General features: G+C 35.9%; 1 protein-coding gene across 7 annotated transcripts in view; it reads left to right on the forward strand.

Moving 5' to 3' along the window:
* The window catches only part of QKI (QKI, KH domain containing RNA binding), a 136,796-nt gene that overhangs the window by 53,338 nt on the left and 63,833 nt on the right, over nucleotides 1–19,625 (forward strand). For all 7 annotated transcript variants that reach the window (XM_030447234.1, XM_030447235.1, XM_030447236.1 and 4 more), the window contains exon 3: nucleotides 2,063–2,179. In XM_030447234.1, the coding sequence (XP_030303094.1) occupies nucleotides 2,063–2,179 (117 nt within the window). The remainder of the gene's footprint in view (nucleotides 1–2,062; nucleotides 2,180–19,625) is intronic.

The raw sequence follows: 19,625 nt of genomic DNA on the forward strand, positions 1-19,625 counted from the left end.
TGAGCTGTGGTCTGCTGCTCACTGCTCTCTGTAACTTTAGTCCCTTGACAAGAAAGAAAGGATTTTTTTTTTTTCTTATGGAGTTCTAAACTAGGGCTTTGAGAATGTAATCTGAGGAATTGGACACCAGACCACTAACACATTCAAGAATAACTTGGTTGGTGAGATAAAAGTGCACTTAGCAAAAGATGGGGTCATACCAAATGCTTTTAAATATTAAATTCAAATTCAGAACTCTCTTGAAATTAATGGGCCTGAAGTCAAAAATGTGGGTTTCATTACACATAGGAGCAGTATGTTGTTGTAGGGGGGCATGCAATTTGCATGTAAATACAAAAATGGGGAAAGTTGTCAAGGCAGAGGTAATGGAGAAGAGTAACTGGGATCAACAAATGTTGAACCAAGCATTGATAGCTTTTTTTTTTTTTTTTTTTTTGAGAGGAAAAGAGTTAGATGAGATTTTAATAGAAATGTGTTCTAAGATACATTTGTTCTGAATTACTCAACTTTGTTGAGTTAGGTCTCAGTTTTATTGCCTTAAAGCATCGTGCTTTAAGAAATTAACAACTTGGAGGTCCAAAAAGGGGTAACAGGAATTGCCAGAGTTTTAGAAAGAATACCTTTCCAAAAAGGTTCAAGGTGCTAATGCATACACTTTGTTAAGAAAACGTGGGTTTGAGCTACCTTGGAACAATTTAAGAAGGCTTTTATAAGCAGAATATTCTGCGAGTAGCTGGAAAAGAAACTGGCTGAACATTTAACAGAATGTGTTGCAGTTTCACTCAGCAATTTCTCAACTAGAAGTCACAAATCTGAAGTGTTTAGACAACATGAATATAGTTGCAAGCTGGAGAGTAATACAAATTCTAGCTTTTTTCCTTATTATCATATTGGGTTTTGTTTTTTTTTTAATCCAAATTTCTTTAGGATTTGATTATTCTTTTAATCATTATACAGATATTAGAGGTTGCTGTTTTTACTGGGTTTGAAGATGTAATGGTAGTCACCTTGTGTGTTGTTTAAAGTTAGGTCTGCAATTTTATTCTAGCTTTTATCAGTGGAATGGGCTAGACATCTAAAGATGTAGTGAGCAGGAAGTGTGGTTGTGGAGAAAGCCAAGTAAGACGATCATGCAAGATAGTGGTATGGTTTTGGTATTAAGCATGAAATGTATTACAAGTGTAGGTTTCTTTATAATATTTCAAAGCTGAATTGATACTTGTAGCTGTTTATTGCATTATCCAGTCTTGGTGAATCTTCCTTAATTTGCTATGAATCAGTTTGTGTATGCATTCCCAAGTGCCTTTATCCCCTGCTTACCCCAACAGTTGATTCAGTTTTATAAGGATTTCAAGTATATTGAGTTGTACTCAAACTCAGTTTTAATTAGCTGAGGAAATGAAAGCCAGCAACTTCACCATATTTCCATTTAATAGCTTTGTTTACCAGGATTTATATGTTTTTTATATTTTATTTATCTAAAATACCCAGACTTCTGTCCTTATTGCAGAGTTTGTTCTTGTAATATCTTATTTTAATTTAATCTTCAGTCTGAAATGTCTAGGTTTGTGTATCTTTTAAGCCTGATATTTCATCTTTTCACTGTTGTTATGACAAAATACTGCTGTATGTTCTTAATGCTTCCTTCACTTAGTGCTTTTTTTACACGTCGTAATTTCCGAAGTGTGTGATTGAAAATAATGAAAGGCAAAATAACTAGGAGAATAACTAGGAAATGTTATCTATCACTAAGTGGTGATACTGCTGTTTTAAGGGTAGGCAGGAGGTTGTCTTCTGGTCTTAAAGTTAGCCAGCTAAACATGAAATAGCTGCTCTGTTTGTATGCACAACTGAGTGAGGGACCCAACTTTGAAATATGTGTTGTTCTGCTACATGTCTCAATATGTTTACATATGTAAACATGCACATGGTTTTATTTTTATATATATATATATGTGTGTGTGTGTGTATGGGAAATACACCCCCTGGTGTAGAGGTTACATAGGTACTCACTGTATGAAAACACTACTTACCTCATTACTGTATTTTATTTCCCCCTCAGTTTAACTTTGTTGGAAGAATCCTTGGGCCCAGAGGACTAACAGCTAAGCAGCTTGAGGCAGAAACAGGATGCAAGATAATGGTCCGAGGGAAGGGCTCAATGAGGGACAAAAAGAAGGTAAGCTTCTGGAAGGTGGTGTAAGTGGTTTACTTCCTAACAGAGGATAAGCTTATGTCTCTCATACTTGTTGTGTTCTTACTATATGCTTTTGCATTGTCAAGTGTTTTTTACAGACTTCAAATGTTCATGCTCCATAATCGTTCAGCAGGGAGTCTTAACTAGCAATTATAAATTACTCTTCAGTAATAACTAACTTCCAATTGTGTCATGTTTCACAAGGTAAAGGTAAAAACTGAAGTTAAATGTCTTTTTTCTACACAAGAGCTGTTAACCTGGTAGGTGTTCTTAACTTTCTTGTACTGAAATACCAAAGTAGTGATTTGTGCAATCAGTATGGATTGGGAAAAATGTTTAATGTATTTCTGACAGTGAATTCTGTCTAGGCAAAGCAAGAATCACTGCTTCTGGATTTGTTTTGCATTCAGGTGGACTTGGAGTGTAATTATGGCTGTTCTTGCCCTATCCTGTAATATACATGCTCTGCCCATATAAATAAGGAAACTACACTTTTCAGGATAGAGCCATCTTGAATGTCAAGTTGTTCCAGTGGTAACTCCAGGAAGTAGCTCATCTTTTCAGGTTTAATTTTTAGCTATTTCCCCTCACCTCTGGTTACTAATGAAATTAGACCAACATCTCCACTGCAGTTTTGAAATGTGTCTGTAACAGTACTCTTCTCCTTTCTGTTCCCATAAGTATTATTTCTTTTGATTCTTTCTTCAGAAAATCTCCTTACCTGATCAGCCATATAATACACTGTCTTGATACCTACGTAGCACATGGTAATTTAAAGAGAAAGCTAATGTCTACTCAGTTAAAAATACTACCCAAAGCTTGTGACTATGACACTTTGAAACTTCAGTTGATGCCTCTCGTTTTCATAATCTGCTCAAATACTGTCACCACCCTTTCTCTTATTCTAATTCAGCTATTTTTGATCTTTAAATTACCAACTTTTCATCAAAAAAATGCAACCTAGAAAATTTTTTCTTGTCTAGCTTCTGTATAAGGGGGGGATATTTTCTTAAATTCTGATTTATAGGGGTTTCTTTTTAAAAAAGTATTATAGTTTATGTCCTGAATTCTTTCTGTCTCTTGGCTCGGGGGACATATAACATATAAACAAGTCTACTGTTAGGAAGTTTTAAACCATAAATGGCTAAATAGATCTTGTTGAGTTGATACTTTTGTACAGAATTTTGAAATACAGAGTTCTTATAACTAGTGGGTGGTAGTTTCTATGAGAGAAGAATATTTGATCTTCTCTTGAAAGCTACCATTTATTGACTTGTAGATAAATTAGACTTTAGGACTTCTGATTATATGCGTAACAAAGTAAATCTTCACTATGTTGAATGTAATTAATTTAGTTCAGAATGAGTGAATTCTCAAACTGTCAGTTCCTAAGAGCAAGTACTGATGCCTTAAAGAAAACCCCAAAACCAAGTACTTAAAAGTTCATTAAGCTTTTTTCCTATTAAAACACAGTGTTTAAAAGACACTGTATTTTTATCAATAATGCAGTTCTTATTTTATGATCAGAATTTAAATTAAAGGCTGCTTCATTGTTTCAGGAATATTCTAGGTCAGAGTAGTTCACCAGAAGTTAGGTTATGTAAATTTTTCTGCATAAAAAAATGTTAGTTCTCGTTCATTTGTGTTCATAGATATCATAAGCTAAAACATTTAGGCTTCTCTTCTTCAGAATGCTTATTAAGTATAGGTTGAGGCCCTAAGTTTAATGGTCCAGAAATAACATCTCATTGTTAGAAGTGAATATATGTATATTTAAGATAGTCATTAACAATGATGCTCTCATACACCCTTAAAAGTTTTGCAGATTGGCTTTGCTCTGTGGAAAAAAAGCAGTTATGATGGCAATAGCTATGTCTGGAAAGAGCTACAGTAGTGTATAAAGAAAGAAGCAGCTACATCCAAGTCATCAATTCTGAAGAAACCCATTCCCCTATAAATGTTTCATTTGCAGACTCTTTCATATGACACACTTAGAAGACTAAAGTTTACTTTAGATTTCTGAAAATTGTTGTGTGTTCCTTGGCTCACATGTCACAGTTCCCCCGTCTCTGTCCTTGTCCTTCATGTTTGTACTAGCCTGGACAGAAACCAAGTGGCCCATTTCTCATCAGGTGTGGTAGCCATTTTGGAAGGTGTGCCCTAACAGTGCAGTTTTGTTAGAGCTGTACAGCTTTCACTCTCTTTTTATATTAGGACCCACTGAAGAAATGTCCAGCTACTGAAGACATTCTGTTTCTATGGTATCAGAAGAGTGGGTACTTAAACATTACCAGCCAGTGTAGGACATGTTCATGCACCATGTCTTCTGTTACTCTCAGCTGCCAGCAAGGATAAGTGCAATTTCTACAGCCTTGGTCACCACTACGGCTTCTGACCTCTCTTCAACATCCACATAGACTGTGGAGTCTATGAAATGTCTGTTGCAGAATCACAGAATGGTGGAGGTTGGAAGGCACCTTTAGAGGCTCTCTTGTGTAACACCCCTCCTCAAGCAGGGTCACCTAAAAGAGATTGCCCTAGGAGCATATTCAGATGACTCTTATGTTTGGTGCCCACAAGTTCCCACGACTGTGCTTCAAAACCTGCCCTTCCCTATGGGGGCTCATTTCTCAAGATAGCTTGAGCAGTTTTACTGCCTTGGGAAGCAGTATTTTTTATGTGATTTCCCTCACTCTCCCAACTGTTATGTTTTTTTTCAGTAGCTTTTCAAAGGAGAACAGGCAGCATGAGTTACTGGAGTTTGAGAAAAAGCTTAGAGAAGCTGAGACCTTCTGAGTATGAGTCACCAGGTTTTTTTAAAGTTTAGTAAGAAAAATAAAGCTGTCTTCAAGCTGGTGAAGTTCTGTATGGCAGATCAGCTAGAACTTCATACATGTGAAAAGCCACAGACTGATCCAGTCAGCATTTTTATGCCCATGACTTTTGAAGCACTGAGTATTTGACTGTTGATGATTTGATGAAATAATACTGTAGTTTCCCCTCTCCTCCTTCCCCCATTTCTCCAGGTTATGCTGGTTTTTTAAATCCTTTCCTTTTATCTAGAAAATTATGTTGAATGTACTTTTCTACATTATGTATAAAAGTAAGTATTCAGGATTTTGATTTTTTTTTTTTACTGGATTGCTGTGAAAGTTGGAGGACATAAAAAATGCAGGTTAATTTCCTTCTATATTTTGTTAAGGGTATTTCATATCTTTCAAACCTGATTGCTAGTTAATAAAATAAACTGTATTGGTTGTGGGAAGGAACTAATTACTATAAGCCAGTGTCAACCTGGCTGATGGTACATGCCATCCCCTGGCATAAACTGTTGATCTACTTTCCCCACCTTGCTGGTGGTTACAAAGTCTAACAGAAAATGCAAAGACTGCACTAGAAAATACAACATATGGATTTGCTGTGGAAAATTTTACTCTCCTGTGTAAGCCTGTGAACAGAAGTAATGAATTAGAAATCTTTGTCACATGACCAAATGACTTGAACTAGCATCAAATTTTGGAACTTGCTGACAGATTTCCTCCAGAAACCAAGGGGAATCTTCGAATCATTTGTGTCTGAGGCTCAGATGGTAATCAGAACATCTCTCCAGGCAGCTTTAGACAAATTTAAAATCAAAACCTTAATTACTGAGAATATTGTGATTAGAGCCTGGAGGTACTTGAATGAGGTTATCGAGGAGGGGAGAGGGGGTTGCAGGCATTAATCAAAAGCTAACCAATATGTGACTTCATTAAGACCAAGGTGTTTTTGCTTAGTCTGAATCCCAGACTAATGCAGATCCCATTAGGTAGTGAGGCAAAGTAGCAATTTTCACACCAGTCAAACAATACTGCTTAATAAAAAGGAAGACAGTTTGATGCCGGATTAGGAAAACATTGTTTTGGTCATCTCCCTTGCCTTACGTTAATTCCATAAAACAAATGTTGACACACATATAGGAAGTCAGCTTTGAGCACATTGCCTGCTATTACCTCACTTAGGCTATGCAGCCTTACAGCATGGGACTCTTGGCTTGTCACGATATTGGTCAACTATGTTGTTGTGGTTTTTTTCCGATTTGTTCCTAATTTTAGTCAAGAATATCCTCTAGAATGGGTGAGGAGAGAGTATTGTAAGTTTTTCTTACACGAAGAAGCATCTTATTATGATACAAAATTATTTTCTTAAAATTGATTATTTCAAAGAGAAAGGCAATCAGCACTTACATGCTGTGTAGAATTGAAGTATTATTTATTTGTAATATTTTAATACTTTTTAGTCTCAAATACCATCAAATACACCTCAATTTCCTATTGAAAGTCTTAACAAACATTCAGTCTAGCTTACGGAGTAAAGTTAATGGCACTAAATAGTACATACTTTGTAGTGCATCTTGCTAAAGTCCTGTTTTTGCTCACCTTTTACATTCTGTGAAAACCACTGTGTGAACAAATAATAAAACTATGGTTCTAACAAAATGTTGGAACAGAATATATTTAACCTTTGGTAGCAAATGGTCAAGTTGTTAATTTCAGAATGAAATGTAATAATTCTTGTATTCTAAGAATAAATTACATGGCTCACGCCTCCCATTTCCTCCAAATTTTGCCTCTACACAGAAGCATGCTGCTGCTGTTCAACAATTTTTTGTATCTCTGAGAAATCAGGGCCGTGGTTTTGAATGGCAATTAAAAATTCTCTAACTAGTTGCAGAAGTGGGTTCTTGTGTATTAGTCAGTATGGTTATGAATAACAGAGGAAAAAAAAATCTTTAGGTTGTGGGGAGGATCAGCATGTGAAAGTGAAAAGGAAGTCTATATACATAATATGTGATTAGAATGACTTTTATTTAAAAAAATAAAATGTCACTGTATGAACAAGCTGTTCAGATAAGATATTAAGATGGTAACCTGTTCAGTATGTTCTGAATCTACTTCATTCAGGTTATAGACTTCTAATAGAAAATTACTTAAAGCATTGAGAATGCAGTATTAAAGATATTACCCTGGAACAATTAACTTGAGCATCTAGATTCTTCTACAGTGACACTTCCATTAAACATACTTTCTTTTAAGTATATATGTCTGCATTAAGTTTGATTTATCAAACTGATTCACCAAACTGAGAGGCTTTCTTCATACTTAACTTTTGAGCACTGTAGCAGTTTGCCTTTTCTTCTTAAACTAACTTTAAACAAAAAAAGTCTATTCATATAAAGGTACTACTGAACTTACATATTCAACATACCACAACTGCCATTTAATACACAGTGAAGAGTGTACCAGAGAGTGTATGAAATGAGTGTATTAAAATGTACAAGAATTTGTATGTAGCTGTGTGATGAAAAAAAGTCCTTTAGCTTAGCATCCAAGCCAGTTTAAGAATATACTTCCTAAAGTTTCATTGTAAAACATAACATGTAATGAAGATAATTTTGGTAGGTTGTACACTAATATTTTTTTTGGCAGTGAGCACTTCATAAAGTAGGCTTTTCTGTTCTAATTTTGGAACTTTTATTGAATTTGTAACTGCTTCCTTTGAATGCAGGAGGAGTTGTGAAGTTGGATTTTGTTGTTGTTATTATTTGTTAGTCTCTTGTTATATCCCTGGTAATATGGGAGCAGTGACCCTCTGAAGAGATAAGAGTTAATGTTATTAGCTAATAGTATAAAAAGAAGGGAAAAAAGCACAGAAAAAAATCATTTTAGCCACTACTGTTTTAATTACATAATTAAATACTCGAGGCTGACAAGTAGAAATGATGCTACGAGAAATTCAGAAGGCAGCAATGTTAAAAGAAACATGGTATTTCTCAACTTTCTCCTGACTCAAAGCTGACTTCTTTTAAGCCTCTTTATAGAGGCTTTGTAGTCCACAGCCTCTAGAGTCTTTGAAATTCTACCTGTATATATTTTTAAATAAAAAAGTCCAGTTTATGTTGACAGTAGTGAAGAATATGGTATAAGCAAGCATAGCATAGTTATGTGTGGGAATGTGAATGTTTTACTTAAGTTTTATGTAACTTTTGACAAACACCTGTATTTAAATTATTGCAGAAGTCTCTTCACTTAGCAGTCTCAGGAGTCCTTTAACTTTCAAGAGAGAATGATTTATTTTTAAGGATAGAAAAATGGAGGTGTCCTGAGCTCTTAATAATTATTGCAAAGCAATATTAGTCTTTCAGAAAATATTACTGATATGTGTCTGATACAGCGCACCTTTTAGATTTCATAAATATATTTGCTTTTTAATGGCTACATCCTGAATATTTTTTCATACTTACTGGATATATTTTTGCATATGTTCATTGCAGCTTTGAGCAAATTTTAACCCTATTAAGACACATGTTTTGCTATGTAATGTAAAAAGTAGCAGAGCTTATGATAAAATTTGACATCAAAACGTGTTTATGTATAATTTTATTCTTAGAGCAGTTAAAATGGTAAATGGCTAACTGGTTATTGATATAACTGGATATGAGAATAACTGTATTAAATGCATTAAAGTAGTATTTTGTTAAAGACAGTGGAAGCTATCAACTAGAGGAGTATAAGGAAAGCCATGCCAGTAGAAACTAACTTGTACTATACTCTGCTTTTGGTTTTGTTTTTCTTAGAGTTCTCTCTGAGCTAAAAAACTTAGGATCCTTAGTCAAGAGACTCTAGATTATCTTGAAACTGGCGAAAAGTAGCATGAAATACACGGTAAAAAGTACAGATCAGTGGAATCCTGAATCATTGCCTGAACATCTGTGTGTAAACAGTTCTCGGTTTCATTAAATTACTTTATTTCTGTTGAAAGGTAATTGACTCATCTTAATCTGTGCTATGGTTGAAACTGCCTTTCTGTAAAATTAATCCTAAACTTTTTTCAGATGAGAAGCACAGAGTGTTAATTGAGTTATAAAAGGTTGATGAGGCTACAGCTCACAGGTGTTTGTATGTTTTTATCTGGCATTTTAGTACAAGTTTTGAAAGACGTGGGGGCCAGTTCATACTGGGTTTTTTGAGGTTTTCTTGTGTTGTTGGGTTTTTGTTTTGTTTTTTTTTTTTAAGGTATTGACCAAATTGTCTGCGAACCTACATTTTACTTTGTCTAACAAAGTAGTGAAAGAAGTGAGTGGTTTATATAATGAAAATGTACTGTAACCAAAATTTTTTTCACGCTTACTCAGCAGAAGATGGTAAAAGACAAGTTTCTGAACGAGGCAAGACTTTGCTTTAGAGAGTGAGGGCATTCTTCTGCACAGTCATATGACTTCTTAAAACTTTAACCTTTTTCAGAGCTAATAGTATTGTGCATTATCTAATAATACTAAAATAAGAGTTTATTCTTGTGAGATTCTACAAATTATAGATTCAGTGATATTTCTCTGTTTTCAAGATGCACTGTGGCTACTAAGAAGATGGAGAGTGCCTTTTTACAAAGAATCACATGAATAAGACAGGGAGTAATGGGTACAGGTTAATTCTGGAGAGATTCTCATTGCACTCTAGAAGAAAATTTTTCTCTATGAGAACAGTTAGAATAATCTCCCAGTGGAATTGGTGGAATCCCTTACATTGGACAGTTTTAAGATGCAGGTTGACAGGGTGCTGGGCCATCTCATTTAAACTATATTATTACCTAAAAAGGTTACACCACATGATCCTTGAGTGCCAGCCTGGTATTCTATGATTCTTGGACGGATGTGGAAAGATGTGGCAGAACCTATTGATTCAAGGAAGAAAGCCCCATGCTTATTTTTTCCCTGAGTAGGTGATGGTTCTTGGCAGCTCTTGGCTCTCCATATTTTTTGAGAGCTGCCAGCAGACAATATACAGAGTGTTGTTTACTATCCTGGATATGGCTCCATAGAGTCAAATTTAGCAATTTTCTTGCGACTGATATGAAGGCTCTTTTGCATGGAGCTGAAAAGTATGTACAAAATAAGGTACTACTATTGCTGAAACTATATACTTTAAATTACTCATTGAACATTTAAAACACAGAAATATTTGACTTTCTGTTATTTTGTTGTTTTCCAAATAGAAACAAGTAATCTGTAGCGTTCCTTTGTGGCAAGACACTGTATTCTTTTTCACCTTAGAAAAGTCAACTGTATGATATCAATTACAAATTGTAATTTCTAGAATATCAGTGTTTTAACATCTAAACTGGTTTGTAGATGGTGATGACATTTCCAGTTCTCATGAGATCTGCTGGTTCTGTTAGCCTTTGTCTTCCCTAGACTTGAATTAAAAGGAAGTTGTTAATCACTGCTTACCATTTTACTAGGTAGTTAAATGACCTGAACTGAACTTACTTGGAGACTGTATAACATAATAGAATCTGATATTCTTTGTAAATTATCTGGTTTGATTGTTAAGTGCCATAAACTTGCTATGGAATGCACACAACATGCAGTATTCAGGCTTGCTTGTTGAATTTGTTGATCTGAGTAACTCTTGAATATAATGTAGATCATAAATTAATTCAGTACCACATTTCTCCAAGATGACCAAAATCTTGTCCTCTGACCTTAGTAGCCTGAAATGGAGAAAACAGGATGGTTTTGAGTCTTTAAATTAAAATCTGCAAAAGTTACTTCATTCAGACCATAGCTCACATGTGCCTGACAGAATGGAATAAATGGCAGCTGAAGTCACAGGAAGACTGGCTCTAAGAAAACAATAGGTGTATCAAATGCTTGCTTGGTTTTATTGTATGTTATTGAATTATGTATAAAACTTTATGAATGGGTGGAATCGGTACAGGGAGGAGTTGGTACAAGAATGTCATATTTGCCACAGAGTTGTTGTAAAGCACCCAAGACCTCTTCAAATGTGAAAAACTAGTATTTCACAGTAGTGTAGAGAGACACCTGAAATAATTATGAAGCATTTAAATTTTCATTGCAACAGCTATAGGAGGTTTTTTTCTTTTTTGAGTCTTTGTAGGATCATGAATGTCTTTCTGTTTTCTCCACCTGTTTTGAACTAGGTCAATTTTTTTTGTTTGTGGTCCTCTTTCACAAATGTTTCCCTTGTTTCATAAGTTACATTAATTTTCCTGTCTTTGACATGCAGTTCCTCTTAGTTCTCTTGGGAGATACTCTCAGGGTGTCTTTTTCTATCTTTGTTCTTGCTAACCTCCTTCTGAATGGTCACATGCTAGATAAATAGTTATAACAAAAGGAGGGTTAATTTCTATAGTGCTTCATGCCTCTGAAAATATGATGAGATGCCATGAAAGTGCATTAAACTTGTGTTTTGGTTCCTAGCAACACTTCTTATATTCATGTGAACATGGCAAATTGCATAAAGGCTGGAGTTAACCTAGTGTTGCAACTGGAAGAATTCAGGCAAGGAAGATAACATGAGACGATAACATCCGTCCCTGGAGGTATTTAAGAGTTGCACAAACATAGTGCTTAGGGATATGGCTTAGTTAAGGTCTTGTCAGTGTTAGGTTATGGTTGACTCAATGATCTTGAAGGTCTTTTCCAACTGAGGTAATTCTATGATTCTGTAATTTTGTGATTCTGTAAATTTTCATTATTTACTTGCCTTGAAGTCTGGAACATGAACTCTGAATATCATAGCTTTTGAAGAACTGTGGAGAGTAGGTACCAGTGTTGCCCACAGACTTGGCTATAGATTCATGAAGATAATTTGTAGATGTCACATCAAGACATCTACATATCTTGTGGCCTTCTATGAAGAGGTCACAACATCAATAGACAAGGGAGGAGCAACTGATATCATTTATCTGGACCTGAGCAAAGCCTTCAACACTGTCCCACACGACATCCTGGTCTCCAAGCTGGTAAAATGTGGGTTTGATGGATGAACCACTCAGTGGATTAAGAACTGGATTGATGGCTGCACCCAAGGAGTGGCTGTCAGTAGTTCTGTGTCCAAGTGGAGAGTAGTGACAAATAGAGTCCCTCAAGGATCAGATTTGGGACTGGTCTTGTTTCACATCAGTGTTGGTGACATGGATGGTGTCATTGAGTGCACCCTCAGCAGGGTCTCTGGTGACCCCAAGCTGTGTGGGGTGGCTGACACACTGGAGGAAAGGGATGGCATCCAGAGGGACCTTGACAGACTGGAGAGGTGAGCCCATGACAACATCATAAAGTTCAACAAGACCAAGTGCAAGGTACTACAGCTGGGTCAAGGCAATCCAAAGCACCAATATAGGCTGGGCAGTGACTGGCTTGAGAGCAGCCCTGAGGAAAAGGACTTGGGAGTGCTGGTGGATGAGAAGTTCAACATGAACCATCAGTGTACACTTGCAGCACAGAAAGCCAACCAGATCCTTGGCTGCATCAAGAGAAGTGTGGCCAGCAGGTCAAGGGAAGTGATTCTCCCCCTCTGCTGTCCTTAGATCCCACCTGAAGTACTGGAGCATCCAGTTCTGGAGCCCCTATTACAAGAAAGACATGGGCATGCTGGAGTGTGTCCAGAGAAGAGCCATGAGGAGGATCAGAGGGCTGGAGCACCTTTCCTAGGAAATCAGACTGAGAGTTGGGGTTATGCAGTCTGGAGAGGAGAAGGCTCTGAGGGGACCTTATTGTAACCTTCCAGTATCTGAATGGGGCCTACAAGAAAATTGGTGAGGGACTGTTTAGGATGTCACGTAGTGCTAGGATTAGGGGGAATGGATTCAAACTAGAGGAGGGTAGATTTAGATGACATGGTAGGAAGAAGTTCTTCACCATGAGGGTGGTGAGACACTGGAACAGGTTGCCCAGAGAGGTGGTGGAAGCCCCATCCCTGGAAATTTTTAAGGCCAGGCTGGATGGGGCTCTGAGCAACGTAACCTAGTGGGAGATGTCCCTGCCCATGGCAGGGGGGTTGGAACTAGATGGTTGGTTTTGGTTTTTTCTTTCTTCTTAGAAAGTGTGATCGTGTACCTTCATTTTTTGGTCGTTAGTGTTTCTGCTGCATTGGTACTTGGAAGTTTAAGGACCGAAGTGGTGACAATACCTGATCCACTCTGTGGAAAGCTGCTGTTCACTTTAGCAATTGCATGTTTGTCTTGAATAAGGAAGAAGCAGGTTTTTAAAAGATGGAACCAGCAGCACATTAGTACCAAATCCATCACTGCTTGGAGTATTTTTATAAATGGTTACTGGAATGTTCAGTCCTGCAGATGTAGGGAAACAATTTATGCTCTCACAGCAATCACACATTGCTTAAAGATTGGAATGCCAAACCACAGTTAGCTGGCTGTCTGAATCCACCTGAAGTACATGACTGATTTAATTGATCTACTTGATGGAATTATTTGGGAGCTACTTAAGATGCAGTACTATTGATTTCAAATGTTCCTCATATTTACAACCTTATGTATACAAGAGAATAACATTTTTAGGTTGCTGGGGGTCTTGAAGGGTATTTTGTTTTAAATAGCTCACTGAACTGAAAAAACATACTCTTAATATATAATTTGAAGAACTACAAAATTGTAGCTGACAAATTCAGGATGTAGAATGATTTTTATGGAGAGCAGTAGATGTTATTTTGTGTTGATAGTATGTATTGTATTCACTCTCCATTTAGTGACTGAGCTTTTCAAATAACAAGCAGTCTTTGAGGTGGCTTTGAAACAATCACTTATGTTTCAGGTTGACAACACTGGAATTGAATGTTCACTTACATGTGGACTGACAGGAAGATCTAGAACTTAAATCTGTTAGCTCACATTGACTCATAGCACCATTAATCAGAAAAAGTTTTAAGGTCTTAAGATAAACTTAAAATTTATCACTTATTGTGGCTTTTCTAATTGTTAGTGTGGATTGAAATACTGAAGTTATTGGGGCCATATATGATGAGGATTCAGGAGTATTACAACTACCAACATTCTTTTGCAGCCTAGTGGTCATTTTCAGTATCCAGCATTTTAAATAATAACTGCAATTTAGCTTGAAGTGCACTTTTTGGAAAAGTAAATTTGTCAGTAAAATTAACCTTCCCTTAAAAAAAAACAAACAAACAACAATTCTCTGTCTAAGAAAAATCAGATACTTTGAATTTGCCATGTCTTCCATATACACCTGAAGAAACAAATGTTTTGAAGATAAAAACACAATTTCCTCTTGCTTATGTGTTTGTTCTCTTAAGGAAATCTGGCTTTATTTAGTTACTTCGGGCTTCAGACCTATCATTTAAACTATAACTGAGTAAGTTGCATGACTTAAAGTAGAATAATCTACCAGGTAAAGTGTAGAGTTTTAAAATTAATCGTATTTGGTCTGTTACTTGCGTTGCTATTAAATACACTTTAAATTGGCTGGTTTTGCAAGTTGGACTATTGGATATAGTAAATTTGACTAGATCATGCTTTACAACCAGTCTTTCAGATGCCAAAACTGGCAAGAAGTGGGCATTTTGAGCATGCTTTTCAGACCCTGGACTTTCACAGTAATAGACTGGATTTTTTCCGTCTTCCTTGGACAACCACAAAATGAATGGTGGAGTGTTTGCAGTTTCACCACTGAAAAAGGAGTATTTGGGTTCTCCTGTCAGCAGTATAATTTTTCACATCAGGCTGTGGCTAGGAGTTCAAACATGCAGGTTGCATTTCCTGCTCAAACAGTTGTATATAGTGACCCTTAGGGAAGAAGCAGCAGAAGGGATATAAACATTGCATGAGCAGCAACAGCAAGCTGACAGGCAGTGAGTTTTGCCTTGCTGACTGGTTAAATAAGGCTTCTTTATTGCAAGAGGAGGGAAAGATAGAATCAAGTTGAACATCTAAAGGAAGAAAAATGAAGCAAATTTGAAGACCCTCAAAATGTCAAATAATTTGTCACACACATTCATCTGTTAGCTCATAAATGTCAGTTCTTGTCAAAAGCATTTCCAGATTTTCCATCTGAGTTTCCAGAATGTTTCAGGGCATACAGCTGGGCTTCAGAGTTAAACTTGATTTTTTTCGGGTTTTTAAACAGGCCTCTGAATCAGAGAGCTCTTGTTATGCTTGCTGCTGTCCTGACCTTGAAAGAGGATCTGTGTTCCTGCGGGAGACATCTTGAAGGGTGGTTGGCAATCCTGGATTCAACTACGAAAGCATTTTATTTACTTCAGTTACCTGTCTTGAAAGCAGAGCCTTAGGAAAGAACTCTCTCAGCTTCCCTTGTTAGCACACATTGTGTGATAGCTGAGTCACTGAAAGCACAGGCTTGCTTTTAGGGATCTGTTTTTCCCTCCTGTTAGTTTGGAAGTGATTTTGTGATCATTTAGAGAAACAACTGACAAAATGCTTCGCCTATCCATTTTGTTCTTGCTTCTTCAGAGTTTCTCAAGAGCATGCTCTAAAACTGTCAATGGCAGATCACAGCTGTGGGTAACTATTCTATACACAAGTCCATCTCCTACTGCAGTACTGCTTTTCCAGGCTCCTTCAGAGCAGCTGCCAAGCATTCTTTCCTATTATTTCAGTCTCTAATCAGTGGATCTCTGAAGCTGGGGTCTTTCGATGGCTCATGAAGTGTGTCACAAAGAACCCAAGCTCACATGTGTGATCTAGGTGCATGAAGTTTTAAATCTCTACTTGTAATAGAACATATCTGTGCAAAAACAGATGAAAAGGGCTATTTTTGCCAAAAATTATACTAACCACATACTATATATGTATAATATGTATACATACTATGTATGTAGTTCGAAGCGTGAAATTTATTTGCAACACAGTATCACTAAATACGCAAACTAATGACTTGTTAATTTGAAGATTACCTGAGTTTAGGTATTGATAATAACAGTAGTGGGAAAGGTGCCCAAAGAACATGGTATTTAGTTCAAACTTAGTTAACCACTTTCATGTATATATTGAATTAATTGTAAGATCATTTTCGTTCTCTGATGAGATGTGTTCTGGTTAATGTGGACTCCCATATTTGCTTCTAAAGCTCTGATAAATGCAATCTGTTGGAATGTTTTTAAGACAATAGTTATTTAATGAATAGCTTGTGTGTACAGGAGAAAAGAATAAGCTTGATTGCTTACAGTCTGACATTTGAAAAAGCATTTTTTTTAGATAAGTTGTATTTGCATATCTAATTGCTATGTAATCAAAACTAAGTGAACTGTAGCTACTTGAAACCAAAAAATGAAAGGCAATCATCTTTTCAGGGGGAAATATCCCACTCATATGCAAGCCCGCTTGAATATTAGAATTATATTCTTCTTGTGTTTAATTATAGGCGTCTGACTGAGCAGTGAATCTATGCCTGTGTATTAAAGGAGTGAATGTGACCCTGAAACATCAGCTTTCCTTTGTTAAAGCAAAGCATTGGCATTGAGAGAACTTTAACAGTGTTGTGTATTTTGGCGATAAGGGATTGTGCCAGAATAGCTGTTAATTACCTGCTTTGTTTGATATGGAAAGTAGTGGTTCCACACTTTTCTTCCCACCAGTGACAGTACTCAATTAAAACTTGTATTAAACAGTGATAATGCCCTTGTTTATCTGGTGAGGAAGACGTGAGGTGAAGAAAATTAACAGGATTTTTTCAGCTGTTTAGAAGCAGCCTTGTTGTGGTCTTTTATTTTTGTTTTCTATGTAACTAATGACATTACAGGAAAAGGATTTTTGTGGTTTTGGTGTGGTGGTGTGTGGTGGGTTTTGATATTTCAAGGTTGCTTTTTTTATTTGGGTTTTTTTGGGGGGTGTTGTGTTTTGGGGTTTTTTTATTATTTATGACTCTTAAATCTTGCAATTTACTAACCAAGGCTACAGTAGATGTTAGAATAAATTTTGAACTGTTGGGCATGTCGTTCCTCTATGTAATGCGCCTGTTGCCATGGGTCCTTATTTCGCTGCTTTTTGAAATTTTACTGTATTACGTGCATGTTAAAAGAAGAGTTTTTGTTTGTTTTTTTTTTTAAATAACTGCCTGAGCTTTCTGTTCTAAGTATTTGAAGCGTGTTTTCTGAGTTAGTTGGTTTTTCAGCCTCTCAATATTTATTATTTTATACTGAAATGTCCTCAGATCTCATTTTGCAAGATTTGCTAATCAGCTTAATATTTTCTTCATGGATTTCGAAAGTATGCGACAAAACGGATAGTATTTTGGGTGGGAAACCTTCAATCTGAGAATTCTATAAGTATTATTCACAAATTCTATAAGCATTTTTCACAAATCTAAACAGAACAAGGAGGAGTAAGGCAAGGAAGTTAGAAGAGAGACCTGATAATACGTGTGGATATTTGTTCCCTCTAGTAGAAATGCTGAAGGATATTCTAAAAATGAAAATGTACAAAATACATCAGTAGCTAATAAGAAAGGGTATAGAAGTGTTACAGCAACACTTTTTTATTTCATTAATCCAAATCAATTAAGGAATGGTTGGGTTGCTTTACTTACAAAATTTTGAAGTTCTCTGTTGAACAAGCCTGATCAGCTTTATTCTGAAATGAAAGCTGAATATTTGTTGCTAGACTAATTTTTTCCAAAAAAGTGAAACAGTAAGTGAAAAGAAGTAATTACTGTAGCAGCTTTAAAGTATGTACACAGAAATCTTTTGAAGATCTCAGTGGATATGGCAATGTGTGGTAATTCAACCAGAACTTCAGAGCTTTAACTCAGATAAATGGAGGTCACAAGCAGAAAGTCAGATTGGTTGCCTGCTATCATTAGGCACAATTAATGAAGTTTGTTCAAAAGAATGAAAATTATTTGTTGCAGATAAATACCTTAAGAGGCTTCATAAGTAATGGAAAACTTGTCACTGTTAATGCTAGGTTGTATTTGGTAATGTAATGTCTCAGGACATAAACAAGCCAAAGTGAGAGATCAGGTTTAAAAAAACAAAACAGCTTTAATTATGTGAATTTTATCATGGTTTACAGAAAGAAACTAAAGAGAGCCTTGCTTTGATGAAGTCTCATACATGGCATGTTTCTGAAGTAGCCTGCTTTTCTTTGGAAGTAAATATAAATAGTAAATAAATATAAAAATAAGTAAGTAAATAAATATAAATTTGTTCTTACAATTCTCTTTTCATACAAAGTAAACAGTGATAACCATTAAATGAGGATTTGCTGAGGTGTTTTATGATCTGGCATTTTGAAGTAGAATGATCTCCATCCGTTTCTTTAACTGGTTTTCCAATTTTCTTTATTCTGCACTGTTAAAAAAAGTGGAATGTGAATTTGAGATGCATTTAGATAAGTACAGTTATTTCACGGCATAGCAGTGCTGCAGTACAGTGTTAATATAACTGTTAGCTCATCCATGTAGGATTAGGTGCCACAGTGATTAGATAGCTTCCTATGATCAGGCAGACTCCCTGAATAGTAATTCACTTTATAGGTGAATGTTGCAACTCACTATGCCCAGTCACAGATAGCTTCTCTAATGTTGATGCTAGTTTGTTGAGACTTATTTAAACTTTCATGTATTCAGTATAAAATCCCAGCTTCAAATGAAATTGAGAATTGTGTTCTTCCTGAATGTTCTTAAATGCACATACTGTGCTTTGTTCACTGTAAAGCAAAGATAATGAGCCTATCAGATTTTTTTGTTCAAAATAAAATTATCTGATTACATTTCATTGGCTTTGGTCACTTGAAAATAATTTACAAACTTTTTTGAGCATTTTCTTTATTATGCATTTCAGTTAAATTCCGAGGAACTATTTGGTGTGTTTTCTTTCTGAGAAATTTCTTAGTATACAAAACTTAAAAATAACATGATACTTGGTTTAATCTGGTTTACCGTCACACCTCTACTTGTAGATCTTTTTGCATAAAGGAAAATTCCCATATTGAAATTATTTGTAGTGTTAAAATGTGGAAATGTGAAGGAACTATTTTCTCCTTTAGCAGTTGCCTTTCCTGGACTTTTTATCATGAGCAGGCTTTCTCTTTATGTGTTTTACTATTCTTCTAGGACTTGCAGCCACATTAAGTGAAGTTCGTAAGTGTAAGACTGAATGGTTATTTTCTCTCCCAATCAAACTTTTGTGTTTCCATTTAAAAAATGCAAGCTGGAATGAATAAATGTTTTGGTAGTGCATAACTTTATGCACTCGCCACATTGACATTTTTTGCAGAATTTCATTTTTAAGTTGGGCAGAAATGTTGTCATCCAGTTGATACAATTGTTCAAAAAACAAAAACTTACTATCTTGATAGATAACCTGTGGGGTGAAAAAACCCAAACAAAAAACAAAACAAACAAACAAAAAAACCCCACCAAAAACCCCCAAAAAACCCAAACCCCAAGCAACAATCTTCACTTTCTTTTATCAAGAAGCTCTAGGATGTGAAAAAACTAGAAGCTGAGAGCTGAGTTTCAGCTCTCCAAATACTCTTCCAGAAGAATATTTGGTTTTTATGCATCCTAGTGAAGGGGTTTATATACCATGTGAGGAAAATTCAGACCCCCTTATCTCCCATGACAATCTGTATTGATGGTACATCTCATTTG

Source organism: Calypte anna, chromosome 3 (genome assembly GCF_003957555.1).
Source record: "Calypte anna isolate BGI_N300 chromosome 3, bCalAnn1_v1.p, whole genome shotgun sequence".
Taxonomy (NCBI): domain Eukaryota; kingdom Metazoa; phylum Chordata; class Aves; order Apodiformes; family Trochilidae; genus Calypte; species Calypte anna.